This window comes from Chionomys nivalis, chromosome 7 (assembly GCF_950005125.1).
Source record: "Chionomys nivalis chromosome 7, mChiNiv1.1, whole genome shotgun sequence".
NCBI classification, from domain to species: Eukaryota; Metazoa; Chordata; class Mammalia; order Rodentia; family Cricetidae; genus Chionomys; species Chionomys nivalis.
Window position 1 is genome coordinate 43,092,257 of NC_080092.1, and position 25,716 is coordinate 43,117,972.

At 47.3% G+C, this 25,716-nt stretch overlaps 1 protein-coding gene across 1 annotated transcript in view; it reads right to left on the reverse strand.

Annotated features, from left to right (window-relative positions):
* Positions 1–409: 409 nt before the first annotated feature.
* The window catches only part of LOC130878483 (multidrug and toxin extrusion protein 2), a 33,456-nt gene continuing 8,149 nt past the window's right edge, over positions 410–25,716 (reverse strand). The window contains exons 4-17 of the mRNA XM_057776473.1: positions 25,338–25,486; positions 24,678–24,720; positions 21,832–21,876; positions 20,671–20,768; positions 18,076–18,173; positions 12,518–12,631; positions 11,110–11,177; positions 8,019–8,127; positions 7,263–7,338; positions 6,318–6,387; positions 5,279–5,411; positions 2,075–2,169; positions 894–948; positions 410–643 (exon numbers count right to left, since the gene is read on the reverse strand). Coding sequence (XP_057632456.1) covers positions 411–643; positions 894–948; positions 2,075–2,169; positions 5,279–5,411; positions 6,318–6,387; positions 7,263–7,338; positions 8,019–8,127; positions 11,110–11,177; positions 12,518–12,631; positions 18,076–18,173; positions 20,671–20,768; positions 21,832–21,876; positions 24,678–24,720; positions 25,338–25,486 — 1,386 coding nt within the window. The 3' untranslated portion in view covers position 410. The remainder of the gene's footprint in view (positions 644–893; positions 949–2,074; positions 2,170–5,278; positions 5,412–6,317; positions 6,388–7,262; positions 7,339–8,018; positions 8,128–11,109; positions 11,178–12,517; positions 12,632–18,075; positions 18,174–20,670; positions 20,769–21,831; positions 21,877–24,677; positions 24,721–25,337; positions 25,487–25,716) is intronic.

The following is a 25,716-nucleotide window of genomic DNA, read 5'->3' on the forward strand; positions in this document are numbered from 1 at the left end:
CCCCAGTTTGGATAGCCATTCATTCGTTTGTTCGTTCTCCCCCGCCACCCACAAACCCTAGTGCTGACCATCCCCCCCCCCGCAAACCCTAGTGCTGACCATCCCCCCCCGCAAACCCTAGTGCTGACCATCCCCCCCCACAAACCCTAGTGCTGACCATCCCCCCCCGCAAACCCTAGTGCTGACCCCCCCCCAAACCCTAGTGCTGACCATCCAACACTAGGCAAGCATACTGCATCTTCTTGACCTGCAGTAGAGTGGGGCGGTCTCTCAGTGTAACCAAGGATGCTTGCTGGCAGCCCTTCTACCCACAGTTAAGAGAAGGCTTCTGTTCCAACAACAAGCTCCCACCCATGTTCAGGACGTGGTACACAATTATCACCAGTCCACAGACCGATGAGAAGCCTATCTTAACCACCATCATTGAGAACTCGCACTACGATTCCTGCTATGAGGACGGCAATGGAAACAGCCAGGGCCATGCCACGATAGACGATCAGCTGTCTCCCCGTCAAGATCTCCCCGACGGTGGGCACTGCATACTGGCTTTCTTCTGCTACCAGCGGACCCGTCTGGACCTCCGGTCTGACGATGTCTGGCAAAATCACTCCATCGATAGCGTCTCTTTCCAAGATGGGCAGATCTGTTTGAAGAGGGCAGTGGGACATTCACTTTGTCACTGTGGTATTAAAAAAATGACCCTCAATCGTCAGTTAGTATATATGAAATTACATAAGAAACATTTAACAGGGGAGTTTAGAGTTGGTCTGGCCAGTTATGGCAGAGACAATCGTTACTGTCACGAGAGCCCGAACTCACAGACTCGACCTCTCTGGACAACTGAGCTTCATACTTAGAGCAGAAACAGAACCGTAAAGAGAGTGGCCCATTACCTGCTGGGGTGGGTATCGTCTCTTTGCCGCTTTTTAACCCAGCTCGAACTTGTGCCTAAAACCAAGGCTATATGAGTAAATGAAGTAGAGATGGAGTCCAGCTGTAGCTTTTTGTTAAAATTCAATTTAAACCTAGAGCTGAAAGGCTATAATACCGGACACAGCCTTCCCTGGCCATGAGAATGTCACACCAGAAAACGACTCATCTCCCAGTGTTCCGCTGACAGTTTAACATGTGTGCACTTCTTTCTTTAGTGTCTCCAAATACGGACAAAAGGACCAAATCTAACAGTCAATGACATCACCATCTAAAAGCTAGTTTACTGACCAAGTCAATAGCAATTTTTCCTAAGGCTTAATTATGGGTATGGGGGTTGCCTGCTTGTATGCCTGTGGGCCAGGTTATACAGTATCCATGGAGGCCAGAAGTGGGCACTGGGTCCCCTGGAACTGGAGTTACAGGCAGTTGTGAGCTACCATATGGATGCTGGGAACTAAAGAGGAATTCTCTGCAAGAGCAGTCAACTCTCTTAACTACTGAGCCATCTCTCCAGCCCCCAAGTCAATATTCTACATAGTCCATTCCATCAACAAACCAACGTGATCACCATTAAGCAAAGCCAGAGGGATCACAAAACTAAAAGTCAACAGCCAGAATTCCTGAGTTCCCCTCCTAATTAAGAGTTCTTCCTCTTGGCCACCCATCCGTGTCTTACATTAGGCCTCCCCACAGTGAGATGAGCCATCTCTGCTCACACACTCATGTGGGCCACCACCCCTGCCCACGTGTCCCACAAATCACAAATATTTAGCCTTTAAAAAAAATTTTAACTCTGTAAGAATGGACCAAAATAAAAAGTTTTTTAATTGAAGCATTTAGAAGAGCTAATTGGCATAAACAGGATTACTATTTTCTAACACTATTTTATAGAAAAACAAAAATATACTCTTGCCAATTTCAGTTTTCTGGGGCTGGGTCCTATGGTCTGGAGACACCAGTCAACTCTATCTAAGAGAAACCATCTTTCTGTCTCCCTTTGGCCTCCCCACGTAGCCAATGTGGTTCATGATGCACTGTTTGTCTTGAAACTGGTGGGATTTTATCACTTCACCCCAAAAGATGCTTTGCCAACCACAGGATCAAGCGTTGATGCATTTTAAAACAACATGGAGATTGTTACCTGCTCTGCGACTCTATTCCAGTTCGTCCTCCTGATGTAGATTAAATAGGAGACAGCTTGGGAGAAAACACAGACAACCAGTCCAGACCAGAGGCCTGTGGGCACAAAATGAGCATCAGGGTCATCAGTTCTGCCCCAGTAATCATTAAAATTCTTCCCTAATAATTCCCAGTCAGTGAAGCAAAAATTCAGTTAAATTAACTTCTCAAAAAATTTGGATAGACTGCAGTCTGTCACTGAGCTTTTAGAGACACTGAAGGACAGACGATGAGCAAAGAAACGCTAGAAATATAAAGAGTGCCAGGTATGTGACTCTTGGGTCATTAACGATGACCTGCACGCCGTACGAGTGAGTGGCCAGGTGTCTTCTGAGGTGGAGACCTGAACCGGGGCCTAGGGAGGGCTTCCGGAGGAGCATGCTACCGGAAGAGGCCAGCTCGGGAGCCTCGGGAGCAGAGAGGCCAGGTAGGAAGTGACAAGATAGATGGAAGACCATGGAGGACGTGTGAGCCACAGTAATATCCAAGGGTTACTATTTGTCTGTCCATGGTAATTGGGACCCATGAAAGGGTTTCGGACTGGTGTCTGCATGGATGGGTGTGAGGTCTGGTATTTTCAAAAGCTTGCTTTGATGCCAGGCATGGCGGCTCATGCCGACAATCCCAGCATTTAAGAGGCTGAAGCAGGAAGTTAAAGGTTTGAGGCTTTTCCAGGATTTATAGTGAGTTCCAAGTCAGTCTGGGGGTACAGAGGGAAAGTGAAGATGAGGAAGAGGAAGAAGAAGGAAGGAAGGAGGAAAGAAAGGGAAGCAGACGGAGGGAGGAAAGAAGGAGCTCGCTTGGAATACATTCCTCTAACTTTACATGAAAACTATGGAGCATTTGGGAATGCAGGGATGGCTCAGGGGTTAAAAACACTTCCTGCTCTTGCAGAGGACCCAGGTTTGAGTCCCACAACTGTCTGTAACTCCCATTTCAAGATATTTGACCCCCTCTTCTGGCATATGCAGGCACTGCACACATATACACTCGGGTACACACATATTAAATAAATAAATCTTAAAAAATATTAAAACTCCAAGAGGGTTACATAAAAGACTATGTATGAGGAGAAACAACTATAGATTTTTATTTTATGTGTATCAGTGTTTTGCCTGCATGTAACTGCATCATGTGTGTGCAGTGCCCAGAGAAGACAGAAGAGGGTGCTAGATCTGGTTGTGAGTGACCATATAGGTGCTGGGAACCAGACCAGGGTCCCCTGTCAGAACAGCAACTGCTCTTAACCTCAGAGCCATCTCTCCAGAAGAAACTATTTTTAATCACTTGAAAGTCAACAGTCCCAGCAGAGCCTGCTGTGAGGAGTTGAAATACACTTTAAGTTGGGACTTAGTCTCCCGAGTCATTCTTCAGTCATTTGCTGACATGGATTCTCACACTCCTGCAGACATTAGGCGGAGGCTGGGGTAATCCCTACAGCCAAGATGTAGATGGGGTGGCGGTGTACATCCTTAGATGTGACTTTATTGAGGACCATGTGAGTGGTGTGTATATGTTGGATGCTCCTCCCCCTGTGTTTTGTAAACAGGAACCAATCAAACGCCCCCCAGAGGAATGAAGATGCAACACGTCTCCTCTGCCAGCTGCCATTTTGAGTTTTGCAAAGAAATGGGAGAAATAAAATTTGATACATGATAAAAAAATGTGCTGCTTGAACAAAGAGTGGGAAGAGTGATTTTCCACACATATTGGGGCAGTCATGCCATTCTCCAGCCAGACTTTAAGAACCAGTTCTGAGGATGTAGCCCAGGGCATCATGCGTGACAGGCATCCCCAGATCCAACTGCACTACTTTTAATAGGAAAGAAAATTCATTGCTACTTTAAACTGAGAGCAGCTCAGTTTCTGTTTGGACTTTTTCTTGTGTCAACATGAATAAACTATGTAATTATTAGAAATGCATTATTATGTAGAAACATATAGAAAATAAAAGCATGAATATATACACAAAACAGCTTTTAAATTACTTGGCACAATTCTACACATTTTGATCCTCAATAAAGTATTTCTAATAATTACATAGTTTATTCATGTTGACACAAGAAAAAGTCCAAACAGAAACTGAGCTGCTCTCAGATGCAAAAAATTCCTTAAAAATCCCAGGTAAAACAGCTCCATGGAAGAATTCCATTAAATGCTTACAAAAATAGATACTTGCATTGGGGCATACAAAAAGTTTGAACTTATTTATGAAGTAAGCAATATTAGTAGTAGTAGGTTCTAACAAGGGAGTGTCTCAGTGGCAGAACACTCGGCTAGCTCACGCCAGGCCATGGGCTCAAGCATGCACACCCAACAAAAATACACAAAAAGTGAAACTACAGTGAGTTTCCACAGTTACATAAATAAACATAGACGTCTAGCAGCTCAATTAGCATATCCTAATCAGGATGATCACAAGAAAGACAGTATCCCCACCTTCATATTCCATCTAAGGCTAAAAATTACAGAATTGTTTCCACCAAAACAGCATTTGTCAAATCTTCAGACATTTTTTGTTAAAAACATTCCATAAAACAGATTCTACAGTCAATTCTTTTCAATTTTAATTATTTGTGTATGTAATTATGTATGATTACATATGCATAATTGTGTTTGTGATTAAGTATATATATAATTGTGTATTATGGTTGTATGTTTATGATTATGTATGAATAGTGGTGTGTGTGTGTGATTGTGTGCATATCTAATATATATGATTATGTGTGCATGTAACAATATATGGGTGTACGATGTGCGTGTGAGAGTGTGGGCACATGTACTATGATGTCAGGTGACACCTTTTAGGAATTAGTTCTCTGCTTTCCCAGTGGATTCCAGGGACTGAACGAGGTCATGAGCTCATGGCTAGTGCCTCCACAAACACTTCTTTGGGCATGACTTAAAGTCATATGCACAAGTGCACATTGCAGTTCCAAATCCATCATGCCCTTTAGTGGAGAAACACTAGGAGCATCATGAAAGCATGAGAACCAATAGTTCAGTTCCACTGCCACTGCCAGGGCTCATTCCTGGTGCAGCAGGCATCGTGCAGGAATGCCTCCCTTCCCACAGACCAGCTTTCCAGCCAGCGCTTTACACCTCAAGTGAATGATTTGACTACAACAGTGAGATCTGGTGACTCGCTAAGGAATCAACTGCATACCTATTATCCCAAGTTTAGCAGCAAACATCAGAGACACTCCGACAGGGAAACCAAACCCGTAGTAACCGATGGCGTTCAGGATAGCACCTATCTTCTGCTTTCCTGTACCTCTCAGGACCCCGCCACAGGTGCCCTGCAGGGAGGAAACCGACAGCGGCATTGCAGCCTGGCACAGCTCATCACATCAAGTTCAGAGTACAGTGCCGCTGCCCCACAGAGCACGCTGCCCAAAGCAGGTGTCACAGATGGAGGAAACCGTCCTGTTTCAAAGACCGCAGAGGAGCGCAGCAGCTTCTGTTCCAGAGCTGCCAGGCCGTGTACTGGGCACTGTCCACTGACACAAACTAGAGTTACCTAAGGAGAGAGAACCTAGGAAGAGGAGTTTCTTCCATCTCATTGGCCTGTGGGCGTATCTGTGGGCGTTGTCTTGATTAATGATTGATGTGCGAGGGACCAGCCCACTGTGGGCGGTGCCAACCCTGGGCAGCAGGGTCAAGGGGAGCAAGGCAATAAGCGCCTTCCTCTACAATCTCTGCTAGAGTTCCTGCCTGGCTTCCTTAATGCTGGATCCTAATGAGTAAGCCAAATAAACCCTGTCCTCCCCAAGTTGCTTTCGGTCGTGGATTCTGTCACAGTGACAGAGAGCACCACTGCTGTGCTCACCCATGGGCACCCACCTCCAGAGCAGTGTGGAAGAAGTGAAGGAAACCCCACAGGAAGGAAAGCCAAGTGTGGGTGCCGCTTGTAAGTCACGCCACAAAGAATAACGGCTCGTGCTAAGAATAAGCCTCCAGGGATGGTTCTGGAATGTGGCCAAAGGGTCTTTAAGCAGCCACAGGTCCACAGAAGACCAGGGAGAGACCTAGAGGTCAGAGTTAGCTCACCACGACCCCGCCTGCTTGGACGGATCCAGCAGTCACCGTGTCATGGCTGGCATTCCGTTAGATGGGAGCCAGGCAAGGGCCCTTGGCAGACGTGCAAGCATTAAGTCACAAACACGCGATTTTCAGATATCAGTGTGAAACCGCTGCATACTTACTGCAAGTGCATCAAACAGGTGAAAGGGAGCAAAAATGGGCATCACTTGGCTCACAAGGGAAATGATGTCCCTGTTCAGGAGGAGGACAGCAGTCAGTGACTTAGACACCCCTGGGTGAGATGGCTCTGTGGATAAAGGTGCTTTCAGCTAAGCTGATGACCTGAGTTCCAGCCCCAGGATTCACGTGGTGAAAGGAGAATCAACTCCCATAAGTTGCCCTCTGACCTCCCCACACGTACTGTGGCACACGCATTCACGAGCATGTGTTCATGTGCACGCGCACACACTATTTTTTTTAACAAGTCTAACAATCCAGGGCAAACATTACATTTTAAGTATATGATAAAACCATACTCATTAAATTTTACTAATATATAGAAGTTCTGACACTATAGAGGAGTTTTTCTTCTTTTAAAAAATTATTTATTTTGAGACAGAGTCCCACTAAGTTGTGCAAAACTGGCCTTGAACTTGCAATCTTCCTGTCCCTGCCTCCTGAATAACTGCAATTACGGATCTGTTCCACCAGACCAGGTTGATAATGGTCTATTTTATTCAATAGATGATTTCTTATACATAAATCATTCTGTAATTCCTGTTACAGAAAACACAATAAACGTGTAAGATTGAGTCCGTGACTTTTGCAAACACAGCCTCAAAGGAGGGGCTGGCCACCACAGAGCGCTGCCCCTTAAGGCGCCTCTGGGGTTGAGACTAACCCACAGGCTTTCTTGTGTTTCTCAGAGCAAAACTCCACTCAGGTCTGAGGAATGGCGTGGGAACAGCAGGAGCAGGGTGGAATTGCACAGGCTTGCATCATTCAAGCCTGTTTCTCCTCCTTGCCTGCCTCTCCTTGGCTATGCTGCAAGCTTTCCTGGGAAGCCAAGGGCAACGCCCCCTCCTAACCAGAAGGAGGCAAGGAAGAAAGCACAGATGACGACCTACTTGTCATTGGTGAATATGTAGGCAACCACGTCCTTCAAGGCTGCAAGCAGAATTCCCACCAGGAGCGCACAGACACCTGGGAAACACAAAAGGAGTCACGGGAAAGAACAGTTCTCCAGACGGTGACAAAGCTCATGGGAGATTTGCATCATTTACCAGGAAATTTAAGGATGCAGCTGGGCTCAAGGGCACGCACCTGCAGAGCCGGCTATGGGGGGAGTTGAGGCAGCAGAGGATTGCTTAAATTGTGACCTGGGCATTCCAAACCAGCCTGGGCAACATGGTGAAACCCTGCCTCCATATTAGGGCTACTGTGTAACTAGTAATTCCCTCTCACTCTCTATGAAAAATCCAACTAAGATCTGCTGCCATTGATTCCTTCCAAGGGAGTCTGTTGCCCAGAGTCGAAACCTTGGGAACATGAAGAATACATTTTGAATGTTTTTGCTCCTCTAGTTCTCAGGGTGAAATTTCATTCCCAATGCAAAAGTGAGGTAACTGAGTCATGAGGGCCATGCTAATAGGCGTGGGATAGGTGTTTTCTAAAAGGGCCTGACTGGGGCGGCGGAGTGGGCGGGTAGGAGGGTGGGGAGCAGATCCTGAAAGCTGAGGTCTGACTTCACTAGAAGATAACCAGACCTGGTGGTACCTAGATCTAGGACTTGATCGGCCCCAAATTCTGTGAGAAATGAACTTCGTCTTTAGGTACTCTGACACTGCACCCAGTTCAGCATGGGCACCACAGAGACAGCTCACCAGCACACAGGAGAACAGTGGCGCAGGAACGCTGGGCTTGCTCAGCATCCCCTGCCCCCAGAGCATTGCCCACTCGGACGCTGGCAGCCACACCAAAGCCAAAGGGCACCTGGGAATTAGCAATCAGAAGTCACAGTTAAATAAAAAAAAAAAAAAGAAAGAAACCTGATGCTAATGCAGTAGGGTCCAACCACATGGAGACTTCAGACAGTTTTACAATCTAGCTTCTAGAGAGGGTTCTTGCTGCATCCAAGCTGTGTGACTAAGAACAATTGGCTCAACTGTCTTGAAACCCAACTTCGTCACTGGTAAGCAGTGTGGCTCACACCTGCCCCCCATAGAGCCTTAATCCAAGCAAGCTAGAGCACAGCTGGATTTGTCAGGGGGTGGGGCTTCCTTTATTGGCAAACACACAAACACTATCATAACTTAGTTTAAAATACAGTCTACAAGATCAGATTTAGGTATATTTATCTAAATGCAGGAGATAAATAGTTTCTAAAGACTGAACCACCGATATGAAAAGCACTGAGAACTCTTCCTGTGGGACTCGGTGAAAGTTGGTGGAACTGAACTCCATAATGTCACTGACGGTGGAACAGACAAAGTACAGCTGTCAGCTTGATGGGATCTAGAACCACCTGGGAAACCAGACTCTGAGCATGCCTGCAGGGGGCTCTCTTGATGAGATCAAAGTGAGAAGATCTACCCACTGAGGGTGGCACAAGCCCTTAGTCTGGGGCCCTGAACTGTACAAAATGAGAAAGCTATGGGCCGAGTGTGGTGGACACGCCTTTAATCCCATCACGTGGGAGGCAGAGGCAGGTGGATCTCTGTGAGTTGGAGGCTAGCCTACATGTCAATGTTTAAAGTGCTCACTGCAAGATCTTTCCTTGGATTCGCAGGCCCCAGAAGGCTTAATGTTTGTAGGGCCTCCCGAAAGCAGACAAATCCAGGATGCCAGACCCTGCCTGGGCTCAGCCCCTGCATGTTCCTTTTGAAAGCTCTTAAGAGATGAGACTCTCCCACATCTCGCTCCTGGGTGTTTGCTGAGAAGCAAGGACTTCAGATCCATCCATAACAAAACCACCTGGAGGTCTTGTTTACCGTGAGAACCATAAAGAATTACTGAGTCTCCGTGTGTGTGTGTCAGAAACAGGTAGTGGATGATGGCCACAGGAGCCAGAGATGGGATGGGAGATGGGAGGATGTGATGGATTCAGACTTCCTTTGACAAGATGACAGGTTCTGGGAACGGCTGTGTAACACTGAGTGTCACCAATGTCAGTAAACTGCAAACTGTAAGTGGCAAAGGAGGGGAGTTCATATTAGCTATGTTTACCACAATGAAAAGTAAAAATCACATGATGACACATGCCTGTAGTCCCAGCTACTCGGGATGCTGAGGCAGGAGGATCATGTAAGTTCAAGAATTCAAGACAGCCTGGGAACATGGCAAGACCCTTCTTCAAAATAAGAAAAACAACAATAAATAATAACAATAACATAAAAAACTGGGAGTCTGTGACATAACAGGTGGGAAAACAGAAACCTAAACATGACAGACGATTAGCAGGCCTACTGTTCGCCATACAACTCCATCCTTCTCCCTCCACGTACCCACCATCCCCCAAATTCAGGCAGCTCATCCCCTTAGCTGCCTCCCCTTTTCCCTTCCTACAGCCATTCCAAAGGAACCTGCCTTAGCACCGCCGACCGTCCCTCCTCCATTCCTGGCTCCCTCTGCACAAGTCTCTTGGCCTCTGCACTCGCTTCCTCCTGGCTTGTGGTTGAGATTCCTTCTATTCCTACCTTCTGTTCACTGGGTCTGCTCTTCAACAGTCTTCTTTTGTATTCCAAGATGACCAACCAATTCTTTTTTTTTTTCAATTTTATATTTATTTACTTGTCGAGGTCTCAAACTAAGTAGCAGAAGATGACCTTGAACTCCTTATCTCCCTCCCTGCTTCTACACCCTGAGTGCGAGATTACAGGTGTGTACGATGCTGGCAATTGAGTCCAGAGCTTCTGGTATGATAAATATTCTCAACTACCCTACATTCTGCCCTCACCATTACAATTTTTATAAATGTGTGCAAAATGGCTCATAAACCCTTTGTCCATATGGCCTATGTGATCTTTATGAAAACGAGAGGCAACCAGAGCATCTTGTGACAGCATGGGGCTAGGACATTTGAAAAGCATCAAAAGACAGCAGGAGCGACCTGGCAGATGTTCAAGCCAGCTAAGCTGTATCAGTCTGTCTCTCATTCTGCAGCCACACTCCCGCCTCCCCACACACCCTGCCCATCTACTTCTGTCTTCCTTGGCAGCCTTTGAGCTCCTCACCTGAGTGACTCCAGCAGCCTTCTCCTGCCTCCCCAGGCCCACACACCTCTGTTCCCTGGGAGCAAACGGGGCTGTCTTCTGCCCCACCCTCCTGCCACCCTTTCTCTTAACAAGTCCCCAGCAGCACCAAGTAGCTCTCAACACAGAACTCTGTCCAGGTTCTACAGTCTCCAGGCAACCCTGGGCTCCTGGGCTAGCTGCTCTCATCCTATGAAGCTCAGCTTAAACTAGGGAGCAGAGAAACACTCCCTACGACCCTGTTTGAAAGGTGCCCATCTCTGCTTTTACACATCTCAGAGCCTGTTTTGCTTTTTATTAACTTGTCACACCCAGGTGAGACTCTGAGACACTCATGTGTTCCTCAACCACTGTCTCCTGAGCCAGTCACAGGCCCTGGGAGGACAGGAGTTGATCCCTTACACAACCAAGTCCCAACACTAACTGCACAATGGTTAACTGACTTCCTCAGGCGCCCTGCCGTGTGACACACAGAATGTCATTCAGTCTTCACCTGCAGTGTGGAGCTACGTGGCTACATTTCCCTCCTATTCATATGCCAAGCAAATTGAAACACAAAGGAGTTGGGTAAGGAGCCCATGCCACACAATGGGAAACAATGTGGTCAGAACCCAACTCTCCCTCCCTCCCTCTTCCCTCCCCCGCCTCATCTCTGTTAAATGCAAGGACAGTGGCCCGTAGGATTCATACAAAAGAAGGTGCAAAGTATCACTCATGTTCTTACCATGTAGGCAACAGAAGCCAGTTCATAGATGACAGCCTGGGCCCCCAGTTCCGTCACATTAACAAGGCCTGAAACAGCAGATAATACAAGTCAAATAGTAGACCGGAGGAACTATTTTCTTTATGAAACTAGAACACATATATTTTATACATATATACATAGGTGTGTGTGTGTGTGTGTTACAAGGATGCAACTGTACTGTGTCCCCAGTATCTGACCCATACTTTCATTTAAGAGAAGTCCAGGGGCTGGAGAGATGGCTCAGAGGTTAAGAGCATTGTGTGCTCTTCCAAAGGTCCTGAGTTCAATTCCCAGCAACTACATGGTGGCTCACAACCATCGGTAATGGGGTCTGGTGCCCTCTTCTGGCCTGCAGGCATACACACAGAGAGAATATTGTATACATAATAAATAAATAAATATTTTAAAAAAAAGAGAGAGAGAAGTCCAGCTAGTTAAGAAAGAATAACCCAGATGCAAAAATCCTAGCCATCTCTTCTTGGCAAGCTGCCAAGATCTCAGGCATGGAGACTGATGTGGTCACTCTACAAACCCCTGCTCCATCACAGAAGACACCCTGAGGATGTAGGATGAGGCTCCTGGGGATGCAGGTATCAGGAGTCACACCGGGAGAAAAGAGGCAGGACAGCATGAACAGCTTTGGGGACAACTGAAGCAAGCAGCATCCACAGAACGTCACTGCTACTGTCTGAACTATAGACATTACCAGAGTAAGACCAAAATAATTATAGCTTCAGCAGAAACAGAGCCACGCTCAGCGGGAAGCCTGTCAGTCAACAAGGTGCTCAGATGATCAGGACACCTGAATTGGGGACTTTGTCCTCCCATTCCATGAGCCACCTTCCTTGTTCACAAAACACAGGGGGACAGAGCAGAGGGAAAGCCATGCCACTGCATGCGCTTACAGCTGGCTCAGGGCTCATGCCTGCAGTGCAAGCCCCGACATGTACCCCACAAAATGCCAGAGAATAGGAGCAGAGCTTCCATTTCTGAGAAATTCTGGACTATAACTTCCCAAGCTGTGTGCAGGCTCCCCTGGGTGTGGATTAGGACTGCCCAGGCTGTGTGCAGGATCCCCTGGGTGTGGACTAGGACCGCCCAGGCTGTGTGCAGGATCCCCTGGGTGTGGATAGGGACCGCCCAAGCTGTGTGCAGGATCCCCTGGGTGTGGACTGGGACCGCCCAGGCTGTGTGCAGGCTTCCCTGGGTGTGGATTAGGACTGCCCAGGCTGTGTGCAGGATCCCCTGGGTGTGGACTGGGACCGCCCAGGCTATGTGCAGGATCCCCTGGGTGTGGACTGGGACCGCCCAGGCTATGTGCAGGATCCCCTGGGTGTGGACTGGGACTGCACAGGCTATGTGCAGGATCCCCTGGGTGTAGACAGACCTGCAAGGAAGGTCCCAATCTCGAAGGTCCACCACTCGATGCACACCATGAACATACTGGGGATGGCCAGGCGGCTGTAGGAACTCCACTCCTGGAAACACTCCCTCGTCCAACCTGGAGAACAGGTGAGAAAGCAAACATGTACTGTACAACGGCCATCACACAGAGCAGGAGACAGGGGTGCCTGTTCCCCAGCAGGATACAAGGGTGTCAGGGAAGACCGCAGCTTGAGAAGGAAGGAACTAAACTGGTGATGTGAGAAGCTGTCTCCAAAACCAAATACATAAGCAAACACCCACAGTGAGTGACCAGCTGGCACTAACCATTAGGTGACCGACAGCACCCTTCACCCACAACAAAGCAGAAACTAACAAAGATGGATCGATACAGGGAAACGGAAAGCCTTGTATACTGTTACAAGATAGATACAGGGAAACGGGGAGAAACGGAGAGCCTTGTATACTGTTACAAGAACATAAAAAAGGTAGACTCCTCTAGAAACCAGGAATAAACTGCATGATTCAGCCATTTTGCCTCTGGGTATAGAACCAAAAGTTCAATGGGACTCAGAAGAATAACAGGTGCAGAAGAACAGTTTGTATGTCCCTGTTCACACCAGCATTACACCACGGCCTAACTGTCATCTTGGCACAAGCTAGTCATCTGAGAGGAGGGAACCTCAGTCAAGAAAATATCTCCAGAAGCTCTGGTTGTAGGTAGGCATTTTCTTAATCAGTGATTGATGGAGGAGGGCCCAGCCCACTACAGTTGGTGCCATCCCTGGGTCAGTGGTTCTGGGTTCTATAAGAAAGCAGGCTGAACAAGCCATAAAGGGTAAGTCAGTAAGAAGCACCCCTCCATGGCCTCTGCATCAGCTCCTGCTTCCAGATCCCTGACCTGTTTGAGTTCCTGTCCTGACTTCCTTAATGATGAACTATGATGTCGAAGCATAAGCTGAAAAAAACCCTTTCTCTCCAAGTGGTTGAAAGATGGAGTAAAATTCTCAACCTTGAGCTTCACAAACACTTACACACTGTGCCCAAGCACATCTGAATACAAATACATGCACACACACACACACACACACACACACACCACATACAAACACATGAAACAGAAAAAAAGGCACAATAAATATTCAATAAAGTTTCAGTAGGAGATGTCCTAAATGTAAGCAAAGAGGCAGCCATTCAAGAACAAGATACATTTAGAACCCCAAACGGACATACCTGAGAAGAGCCCTTCCACACTTTACAGTGGAATTGCTAAGACTACAAAATAAAGAAATCTTAAAGTCTGTAAGAAAAAAAAGTCACCTTGCAAAGGCAATCCCAACAGAATAACATTGGACTTCTCAGTAAAAATCCTAAAAGTCAGGAAAGTATAGTGATTTTATACACAGAGAGGGAGAGAGACAGACACACACACAGAACAAGAGAGACAGACACACACACAGAGTCAGTCAGACACACACACACACACACAGGTGGGAGAGGAGAAAGAGAGAGACCCATGAGAAAGTAACTATCCACCAAACAAGCTTTCTACATACAGCAAGGTCATCTTTTAAAACCAATGAATAAGGGCTGAGGCTATAGCTCAGTTGGTTACATGCTCACCTAGACCACACAATTCTGCCCCCAGAAGCACATGAACAAGGCATTGTGATGCCTGCCTATGATCCCAGCAAGCAGGAGGTGGAGGGAGGCAAGGAGAATCAGAAAATCAAGGTCATCCCTGCCTACACATCAAGTTCAGGGCTTCCTAGGACACAATGACTTTCTGTTCCAAATAAATCAATAGGAAAAGAAAACTATTTTGAGGGAAGCACAAACTAAAGCAATTCATGACGACTAACAACACTGTAGAAGATACTTAAAGGAGTCCTACACACAAAGGAGAAAGACATCTCTAACACAAGACCACAGGGAAAAAAATAATGGACAGATAAACAAAGAACTGGGAAATAATTGTGACCCATTCAAAAAAAAGGATCCAGCCCCCAAAAATGAACACATGAATAAGATGTTCATGAGAAGGAGAAAAGAATAAAATAAACACCCAGCCCTACCAAGAAAACGGCTATAGGAATCAGCAAGCCCTCTAAACAACAACCCTGAGTGTGAGTGGTCTTGACCTTCAGTTAAAAGATACAGAGCAGAGCTTCTCAACCTTCCTAAGGCTGCACAACCCTTTAATACAGTTCCTCATATTGTAGTGACCCCAACCATAAAGTAACTTTCATTGCTACTTCGTAACTGTAATTTTACTATGGTTATGAATAGAAATGTAAACATCTGTGTTTTCTGATGGTCTCAGGCGACCCCTGTGGAAGGGTCATTCGACCCCCACACAAAGGGGTCACAACTGATAGGTTGAGAACCACTGATATACAGTATCTATCTGCCACTATTCATTTATTAAATGAACATAATATCAAAATTTAAATTCATATCTCTTTATGTGTATTAGTTTGGCTCGCAGACCTCATCAGAGAAGTTGTTTTGTGCAGTGATGTTGATTAATATAAAAACTCGGAACTGCTGCAGAGATTAAGTGACCGTGGTGTGCTCGGGCACAAATCAGACTCCCTCCCCAGAGCTCAGGGATCAGCATGGAAGAAGAGCTGGCAAGACTGTAAGCCAGGGGCTGGGGAGGTCTGGAGGGAAACAGTGTCCTCTGGGCAGACGGGACTGCCTGTGCTCGTGAAGTCACAGCAGCTCTGGTTGCCTGCACAAGACCTGCCCAAGATGAAGCCAGTCAGCATCCTAGCACGAAGTAGGGAAAGATCTCATGAACCCCCACCCGTTACAAAGGCACTATGACAGCTGATGGCTTCTGGGGGAGGAAGGTCAGTTTCTTTAAGGGTGTGGTTCCTGGTAGCTTGGCCATGCTCCAGTGGATGGCTCCATGCCAAGAATATATAGACAGCACAGACTGGAGTCAATGAGCCATCAAATTAACAACAACAACAACAACAAAGGACAGGAAGTTGGGGAGGGATAGAAGATGGGAGTGCATCTGGGATGAGCTAAAGAAAGGAATTAGGGGGAAACGATGATAAAAATACAGCATATGAAATTTTCAGAGAGTTAATTAAAATGTTTAATTCTAAGTATCTTTTTAAAATACTCAAAGTCAGCCAGGAATGGTGGCTCGTGCTTTTTATCCCAGCACTTGAGAGGCAGAGGCAGGCAGATCTCTGTGAGTTCAAGACCAGCCTGGTCTACAGAGTGAGTTCCAGAACAGCCAGAACTACACAGAGAAACGCTGTCTTGAAGAAAAAGGCAGTGTGGGGTTGAAGAGATGGCTCAGCGGTTATAAGAACACTGACTGGGGCCGGGCGGTGGTGGCACACGCCTTTAATCCCAGCACTCGGGAGGCAGAGGCAGGCGGATCTCTGGGAGTTTGAAGCCAGCCTGGTCTACAAGAGCTAGTTCCAGGACAGGCTCCAAAGCTACAGAGAAACCCTGTCTCGAAACCCGCCCCCCCCCCAAAAAAAAAGAACACTGACTGTTGTTCCAGCGGACCCAGGTTCACTTCCCAGCACCCACATAGCCGCTCACAACTGTCTATGACTCCAAGATCTGACACTCTTACACAGTCATAATGCAGACAGAGCACCACTGTATGTAAAATAAAATAAATTATAAAAAAATAAAATCTAAAACAATACTCAAAGTCAAGAACTTTTATAATAAGGATGGGCATATATATAAAAGAACCAAACCAAATGTTAAGAAATTAAAACATAATCGTTGAAATTAAAAAGCAATGAATCAGAAGCTAAATAAGGATACAAGGCAATGGAATTATCATTAGGAGATGGGGAGGTGGCTCAATATGTAAGTGCACCTGGTGTGCAAGCACAAGGACCTGAGCTTGAGTCCCCAGCTAGAAGGCCAAGTGTGGCTGCACATAGCTGTGACATCGTGCTGTGAGGGGCAGAGTGGGAAGGCTGTGGGGCTGGCTAGCTGCCCACCTGGCTGCAGGTACAATGACAGACCCTGCCTCAAAGAGTGGTGGAGCAGGACCCCTAATGTCCTTCTCTGGCCTCTGCACATATGTTCATAGTGTATGCATGTGCGCGCGCGCGCACACACACACACACAAACACACACCATATAAGGCTCAGGAGAGAGGAAACCAAGGTGTGTCATACAGAACAGAGGTAAGAACTGTGTTACACTATAGTGATGAGTGCGGTTTGCCTAATTTTCCTTTGGGCACTAATACCGAAACACCTACTCTGGGATTCCAGTTACTCATGCCACTTACATAATCCTTTAACAGCTCACCTAGGCTTACCTGGCCCCTTTTTCCTTCAACTTATTTCTGAATGCATCATATCTGACACAAATATGCACAAAAAGAGCCTAAGAGCGTTTGAGACTCAGAGCAATCACTGGTTCAGTGGAGAATCATTACTGGGGATTGAAGCTGTTGGATGGAAAGGTACTGGGGAACCAGGTGCTCAAATGTTCTCTGTTTCCTACAGATCACATCCTAGTCACAAAGACAGAATGTGTCTGTCCAGTGCAGAAGAGAGCTAGTCAGCACCACGTTTATCTCTTCTGCCTCCCGACTGCACATGACCAGCCACCTCACACAGCTGCACATGCGATGTGACCAGCCGCCTCACACAGCTGCACATGCGATGTGACCAGCCGCCTCACACAGCTGCACATGCGATGTGACCAGCTGCCTCACACAGCTGCACATGCGATGTGACCAGCCGCCTCACACAGCTGCACATTATGACCAGCCGCCTCACACAGCTGCACATGCGATGTGACCAGCCGCCTCACACAGCTACCGTCACTTCCCCACCATGACGGACTGTTTCCTCTCAATCATTAGCTAAAGCCTTCAGTAAAGTTGAAGAAAAGAAGGAAGGAAGAAAGGAAGGAAGGAAGGAAGGAAGGAAGGAAGGAAGGAAGGAAGGAAGGAAGGAAGGGAAGAAAGAAAGCCAAACAACAAATCCAGTTAAGCCTGTGGGTGTCTACTCAAGGGTTCTGGGCTCCTCAGTTAGCTGTGAGTGGTCCCGGCTGTTCTCTTAAGTTGATAGGACACTAATCTAACTGCCCTTCAGTTGAATAGCATGCTTTTCCAGAAACAGGATCTCATGTTAGTAGTTTCAATTCATTAAATATTAAAAATATAACTGCACCTTAAAATTGAGTATCTACCACCATGTTCTATAAACAAAAGGTTATTTTGGTAACCACACAAACACAAAGCCACACTGTCCCTAGTAACTTCTGCATTTCCAGTAACAAATGTTTTCTATATTTTGAGATTTCCTAGAAGATAAAAATAAAAGACCAACTTCTACAAGGGAAAGAAACTCAAAAGTCAGAGCTGTACCTGGGAACCTCTATTGAGCAGGGTCATGTACCTTCCCAAGTGTGAACGAGGAGGGTCACGTACCTCCCCGGGTGTGAACGAGGAGGGTCACGTACCTCCCCGGGTGTGAACGAGGAGGGTCACGTACCTCCCCGGGTGTGAACGAGGAGGGTCACGTACCTCCCCGGGTGTGAACGAGGAGGGTCACGTACCTCCCCAGGTGTGAACGTGGATCCTCTTCCACCACACGTAGAGGAAAAGCAAAGCAGACAGGAAAAACTGGGAGGTGGTGTTGGCCCAGGCTGACCCCCTGCAGGAGAAAAGGTGAGGGTCAGCTTGAGTGTGTCCTTCCAAACACGAGCCACAGACTGCCTCTGGCAAGCTTTGGCTGGCAGCGAGCTTGCAGTGTCTGTGCCGGCTACCTTTGTGTGTTGGCTGAATCCATGTGTGATAGGCTTGTTTGACTCCTCAGAGATGGAGATGGACACCAAAGGGCTTGAGCTGTATTGCCATCCCACAAGCCACCAACCTTAACCAACCCCAACTAAGCATTTCTTAGATGACGACTAGTTCAAACCGGCTGAACCAGCTCCTCTACTCAAGGGCTCATCCAAGCCATGGTTTTATTGCACAGGATTAGAGCGGGTTTGTTTTCTGTCAACAGAGCACTGGGCATCATCAGTGGGAGCCGTCCCCCACCCCCGACCATGCTGGGCCTGCGCAGTGCCGCTCTCAGCCGGTTTGATTACTTTCCCCTCTCATGCTCTTGTCTGCACTCCACACTTGGTCGTTATTAACCTACCCCTGTATTCACTCCTCCTTTTCCAACCACCCTGGGCATATCTCTTTAGGAAAAGTCCAAGACTCTGCCTCTCAGGTACCCTTCACAGGGGATCCTGGGCCACTGGTCCTCCCCTTCCCTTATGGGCCCTCTCTATGCTCTGACCAATGCCTGGATGACAATTGTCGTTGGTTGTCAACTTAACTGTATTAAGAGATGTCTAAAAATAGTTTTTTAAAAAACACTTCTGTCTGTGGGGCATGCCTAGAGATGAACATAGGAGGCAGGAACTGAGGGGAGGCCCACCCCAAATGTGGGCCACACCACCCAGAAAGCTGGTGGTCCAGACACAAAGAAGTCAGGGGAAGGAACATTCCAGCGTCTGCAAGCCCCTTTCCTTTGAGGTGAAAGTGTTTATTCATGTCATCACCACCCACTGACATTGACTTTTGTCAACTTAACACATAGACGTATCTGAGAAGAGGACTCTTTGGTGAAAAAATGCCCCCAAGACTGTCCTGTAAACAATCTATGGGAAGTTGCCTTGATTAGTGGCTGGTGTCTGAGGGGCCAGCTCACTGTGGGCGGCGCCACCCCTGGGCAAGTGGCCTTATACTGGGAGGTATAAGACAGCAGACTGAGCCAGCCATAAGCAGTGCTCTCCGCAGCCTCTGCATAGCTCTGACTCGGACATTCCTCCATGACGTGATGTCAAGGTGTAAGCAAAAGAAGCCCTTTTCTCTCCAGGCTGCTTTGGCCATGGTTTCATCTCAGCCACAGAAACCCCCACTAAGACAGGCTTCCTCTGACTTTCAACCTGGGCCTGCTACCACAGACTCTACAGGAGCTTCCAGGCCTTCAGTGCCAGCTTGGGACAGCTGAGGCCTCTAACTTCTTGCCTCTTCAATGTGTATATGGCCCTGTTAGACTACCCAGCTCTTACCATTTAAGTCCATTCCGGAAGTCCTCTTCCATAGTGTGTGCCTGTTCTCTCTTTCCCTCCCTCTCTTCTTCTTCTTTTCTTCTCCTTTCTACTCCTCCCTGTCCTCCTCCCGTCCTCCTCCTTCTTCCAGGAACTGACTGATACAACCTCCTCCATCTTACATGAGGGAGAAAGCATGGGAACCAGGCCTTGTACATGCTGGGCAAGCTCTCTCCCCCTCAGCTGCATCCCTGCCCATGTTTCTCTTTAGTGAGGGCTGCTATGGTTTCATTGATATTCAGAGCCCACATTAACATGTGAATGGAAACCAAGAATCACGGCAAAGATATTCAGCAGTTGACATAACTCATATTTTATACTCTTGTTTTTTCTCTTTAATTCCTAACATATTAACTTCTTTTATACACATATAGTTCCCACCCTTACCTTGCCTTCCTCCACCCACTCCCTGCTCTCGTTCAAAGTTATGGTCTCTTTTTATTTAATTGTTGTTACATATATATATATGTAACAGTCATGACCCACTAGCCAAATAACATAGTGCCCTGAAGCATGCCCAAATTGTGGGGCTCAGTCTCCATTTGCTGGGGTGACTCGCCACATATGCAGGTTAGCTATGAACTAGGGAGGTAGAGCATCCTCTGGTGTGAGGAAGGGCCATCGGGACACTATTGGGGTACCCTTAACTTCTTTATTTCTGTATGAGGCCCTCATGGCTTCAAGCTTCAAGAAGGAATTTGGCTCAGCCACTTAAAATTCAGAGGCCCTGAGAGAAGCCCTTCAGGCCTCTGCCTGTCACCCACCTCAGCCTCCAGGTGGCAGCAGCTTGCTTGTTGGACTAATACCTCTCCAACCTCAGACGCCTCCAGATCCTGTCCAAGGCTCCCTGCTATCCCAGCAACATGAGCTAGCTGCTGCCCTGTGGGCCCACGGGTCAGCTCTCACCAGCCTGCCTGCCATGCAGAGCACCGGAGCACAGAGTGCTAGGTGCCTGCTTACCTGTCCACATTCCCCGCTTCACTGGCCTATCCCCAGCCCTAGGACACGCTGCAGTCTTTGTTGAATGAATGGGTTTCCACTCACACCACTCCGAGGTCCAAGGCGAACAGCAAGAAGGCGTTCATTCCCACGTTGACAACATTTGCTGCGACCCCAACGATAACTTGGGGCATAATGATGCCCTAAAATTCTCAAACAAATAGGAAAACATTACTATTTTCAAAAGCGAGTTGGCTAGGCTGTCAAGCGAACTCATAGTTAAACAGGTGGCGGTGAAGTCATACAAGGCTAGTAGAAAAGTCAGGAAAGGCAAATGAGTCCCCTCCCTTGATGAAGCCTACGGTCACTGTTTGCAAAAACCTGTTCAGTTTCTTCACAGCAACAAGGAAAAGGGTGTGGTTTCGGGAAGAACACACAGGCTTTGGGGGGCTGGGGCCCAGACCTGTGCTTGAGGATCTTCTCATATGCACAGCCCCCAGAAACACTTGTTTCAGAGCAAGTGTGGGGGAAATGTCCGTCCCTCCAGCTACTCTGTATGAAGACCAGGCTGGCCTCGAACTCACAGAGCACACCTAGTGTTGGAATTAAAGACGTACAACCACCGTGCCCGACCACGCACATTCCTATTGTTTATGCTGTCTATACTTCCGTCCTCAAATAAACCCTTTCTACACATTAAACTTCTCCCAGCAATCAAACAGAATTGATGGCTGTCAAAGCAGAGCAACTTCCTCTGGCTTAGGGATGAGGCCTTTATAGTTAAAGGCTAGCAAGGTGTACGGAGGCAACAAAGGACAGGCCACTGACTAAAAAGGGAACCAGTCTCTGCCTACCCACTTCTGGCTCTCTCCTCCTTCTGTTTCCCTTCTGCCCAGGGTGCAGCACACAGTGTCCTACCCACCCTTCCAAGTGTCGCTGTAGAAACCCTAGACCCTCCCAGTCAGTATCAAAATGGGGCCAGATCCCCAGGTCAGATGCAAAGCCAGCAGTCAGCCGCAAGAGTGGGGAAGGGTTAGGGGTGAAGGCCGCAGAGGGACCGAGGAAAAACTAAGAGGAATCTAAACAGATGAGTCCACACGGCGGCCATCTCAGTATGTGAAACCCCAGGGTCTCATGTTGCCCAAGTACGTGAATGTATCAGAGATGAGTAAAGAGAAACGAGGTGCAAATTACTGCAGAAAATCCCTTTAGAACATTGATTCCCCATTTCCCACAGTAGTGTGCAGTAAAAATACAAAAGAATACCTGACTCTGTAAATACCGTGTCTGCAACTGGAATAGGAACGCCGCCTAGAGGATGAAACAGAAAACAGGATAGCTGACTTTGCTTCTGGGTTTGCTGCTGTTTGGATATTTCTGTGGATCAAACCCAGGACTTTGCAGTCGGCAGAATGTCTGCCACAAGGCTATGCCCCAGCTCAGTTTCTTTTGAATGTTTTACACAACAATGGATTTCATTACAATATTTTCACACATGTCAAGTTCTGAATTTTTTTATTAAAGTTTTGGCCTGTATGCTGTCCAAAAAGAGAATGGGCTTCACTTGGCATTCCCTATACATCTCAATGCACTTCGTTCTTATCCCATCATCTGTCACTATCCTCCCAGCCCTGCTCCCCTTCCTCCCACAACTTTATCTTCTGTCTTGATGGTATGCATTCTACCTCCCTGTCTTGATCTCCTCCCTCTCATGGTGCCCTTTCTACCTCTGTGTCACACACACACACGTATATACACATATATACACACACACAGACACAACTGTAAATCTACATCCTGCAAAAGAGAGAAAAGATGTGATATTTGTTTCTCTGAGTCTGGTAGCTTACTTCACTTAATAAATGGTCTCCAGTTCTATTCATTTTCATTTCCTTTTTGTATTTATCTGTCGTGTGTGTGTGTGTGTGTGTGTGTGCATGCTTGTGCCAGAGCACACAGGTAGAGATCCGAGAACACTTGGCAGGAGCTGGTTCTCTTCCAGCCTGTGGGTCTCTGGGGATTGCACTCAGATCAGGATTAGCAGCAAGCACTCATCTCCTCTGTCCTATAATTTCATTTTTCTTCATAGCTAAATGAAATTCCACTGTGTACGTGTATACCTTTTTATCCACTCATCTGCTGATGGAAATTCAGGCTGGTTTCATATCTTGGCAGCAATGAAATAAAGATATACAAGCATGCCTGTTGCATGCTGGTGTCCTTCAGTTATGCAGCCACAGTGGTACAGTGGGATCTTGGAGTAAATACAGTTTTAGCTTTGGAGGAGCTTCCCTATTGATCTCCATGGCAACCAGGCCGATTTATGCTCCCACATCCTCACCAGCATTTGTTGTCATTGTTTTCTTGATGAGATCTAGTCTCGCTGGGCTCACACGAAATGCCAAGGGAGTTTCAATTTGTATTTCTCTGATAGCTAAAGATATTGACTACTTTTATTTCTTCCTTTATTTAGTCCATTAGTCCATTTTGATGTGGGAGATATTTGAATGTTGGTGTTCTTTGTATATTCTAAACATTAATATCACATGGGATGTGCGATTGGCAAGGACTTGTTCCCCTCTGTGTGCTGCCTCTGATGACATTTCCGCGGCCGATTGGAGGCTTTTTAATTCCATGTTGTCCTGTTTGTTAAGCCTTGGGATTCTTTCCTTTGCTGTTGTCCACCTTTTTAGAGAGCCCTTGCCTGTGCTGGCTCACAGTGTCTTCCTTGTGCACTCAGTTCCCGAACTGATTTCAGTGCTGGATGAGAGATATGGATCTATTTGATTCCTCTACATGTGGAGAGTTGCCTTTCTCAAACCACTCATCAGAGAGGCCACCCTTCCTCCAGTGTGGGTTCTGACACCCTTGTCAAGGACTGAAAGGCTTTGCACGGGATTATTTCTGGGTCTTCTATGCTATCATTGTCTGCTCTGTTTTTTTTGGGGGGGGACAGGTGGGTTAAGATTTATTTATTTGTTATGCATACAGTGTTCTGTCTGTATGTATGCCTGCAGGCCAGAAGAGGGCACCAGATCTCATTATAGATGACGGTGAGCCACCATGTAGTTGTTGGAAATTGAACTAGGGACCTCTGAAAAAGCACACTGAGCCATCTCTCCAGCCCTACTCTGTTTTTTTTGTTTGTTTGTTTAGAATATTCTCTTTCTGATTCTTAGACGTCAAAATCCAGAAAACCAGATTTACCCTAAACAAATACCAGAATGAGTGACTGAAAGATTCACTTGCTGAAGAGCAGAGAAGAGTAGATTCTAAGTGGCTGAAGCAAATGCCCCAGCCTTGACTGTCTGAAGAGGGGTGAGGCAGAAGCAATGGTCTGTAGCCATCTTTGTTAAGAATTCTCCCAGCTGCAGCTGTGAAGCCTGGCTGGGCCCCCAAAAGACGGGAAGCTCAGTCCCAGTGCCCTAGTGTAAGCATGATCCTCAGGGATACTGTGTACAGGGATCTGAGCGCCAGGCTCTCCAGGACCCACATGGGGGAAGGAGATAACTGATTGGTAAATGTTGTCCTCTGGTCTCCATACATGTGCCATGCCATGATGAGGAGCCCCGGCTAGCTCAGGGCTACTCGGGTGTTGGGGAGCCGTAAAGCAGCTCAGGGTGTGGTTTTTCACGCCTTCCAATCCCTCTTATTTGTCACAGTGCTGTTGCTGGGTCCTTATGCCATGGGTTCTCTTTTTAAAAACTGTCTTCTATGTAGCTCAGGCTGGCTCAAAATGTTCTATCCTTCCACCTGAGCCTTCTGAATGCAGGTCGCAGACAGTGCTGCCCTGTCCAGGAGTTCCATGGCTACTTTTTGATTGCATCAGCGGAACATTTCACTCCCTCTTCAAAGAAAGGCAGTTGGGACAATTATTACATACTTTCTCTCATATTTGACTTGAGACGGGGGGTTAGAACAGGGGAAGATGAAAAGGGTCACAGGAACCAGGACAAGGTAGAAGAAGGGAAAAGGAAAATGTGTATGATCAAAGTACATCGTGCATATGTATGAAAATGTCCCCGTGGAACTCATCACTTAATTAATATTATTGTTAATAGTATTTCTATGATTACACACTAATAAAGAAGCACAGCAGCTGTGAAACTTACAGGAAGAGCAGGGATGAAAATCATCACGTAAACCTGGGCTAGCCTGGAACAAGAAGACAGTTTTCAGGCAACAATGAAGTGGTTTCTGGTCACCCTACCTTCGGGTCCAGCTCAGGGGTATCTTCTAAAAGTTAAAACTAAACACTTGTTGGGAAGACACCAGGTCACAGCAGTTTTCCGTACTCTGCGCCAGCAGCGCCCAAAGGCTGCAGAGTGGGTCATTAAGTTGGGGGAGTGGCGGCAGACACTTTTCAGTGGGGAGAAGGTTGAGCGGGCGGGGGGGGGGGGGGGGTGGTGGTGGTGGTGGTGGTACCTAGGAGGAAAACTTGTTACAAGTTGAGCACAATGTGATGCAGAAATCTTTGGAAAGAACCAAGCCCAGGGCAGCAACCCCACTAGACTGTTAAATTTTATTAAAAAACAAAAAACAAAAAAAACAACCCTAAACACAACAGTGAAGACAGCTGTGTGTTGGACTCCCTATGGGAGAAAACTGTGTGGACGTGAACAGGACCGCCCAGTGCACCAGTGTGTGCTGCCTTGGCACTGTGTGTTACTCTGTGGTCAGCCACAGCTTCTGGTTCCAAGTGCTCACAACCAGCGAATGAGCTGAGAATGTCGGCCGCTTCCTGTGACCAGGGACTCTGAGTCAGTGCTCACCTGGCGACTTCCGGATCCTGCCTCAGGAGCAGGAGCAGGTGCTCTGTGTTGAGGAAGATGGCCCAGCAGGGGAAGCAGCAGAGCAACAAGATGAGGATGCCCCTTTGGAGTATGACCCCCACGCGCCTCAGGTTCCTGCCTCCAAAGGACTTGGAAAAACAATATTTCAGCGAACGTGGGGACCGGGGTCTCCCACTTCCAGCAGGTCCAGCAGCTCTGACAGTCATGTTCCCGGCAGCACTGCCCAAGGGACCGGGCAGGAGGAAGGTGATGGGGGAGATGCAGGGGACAGCTGCCAGGTCCCAGACAGCCAACCGCCACTGTGGCTTTGTATGTGCCATAGGACAACTGTCCCCTGCTCTGGGAACTGGGGCTGTTC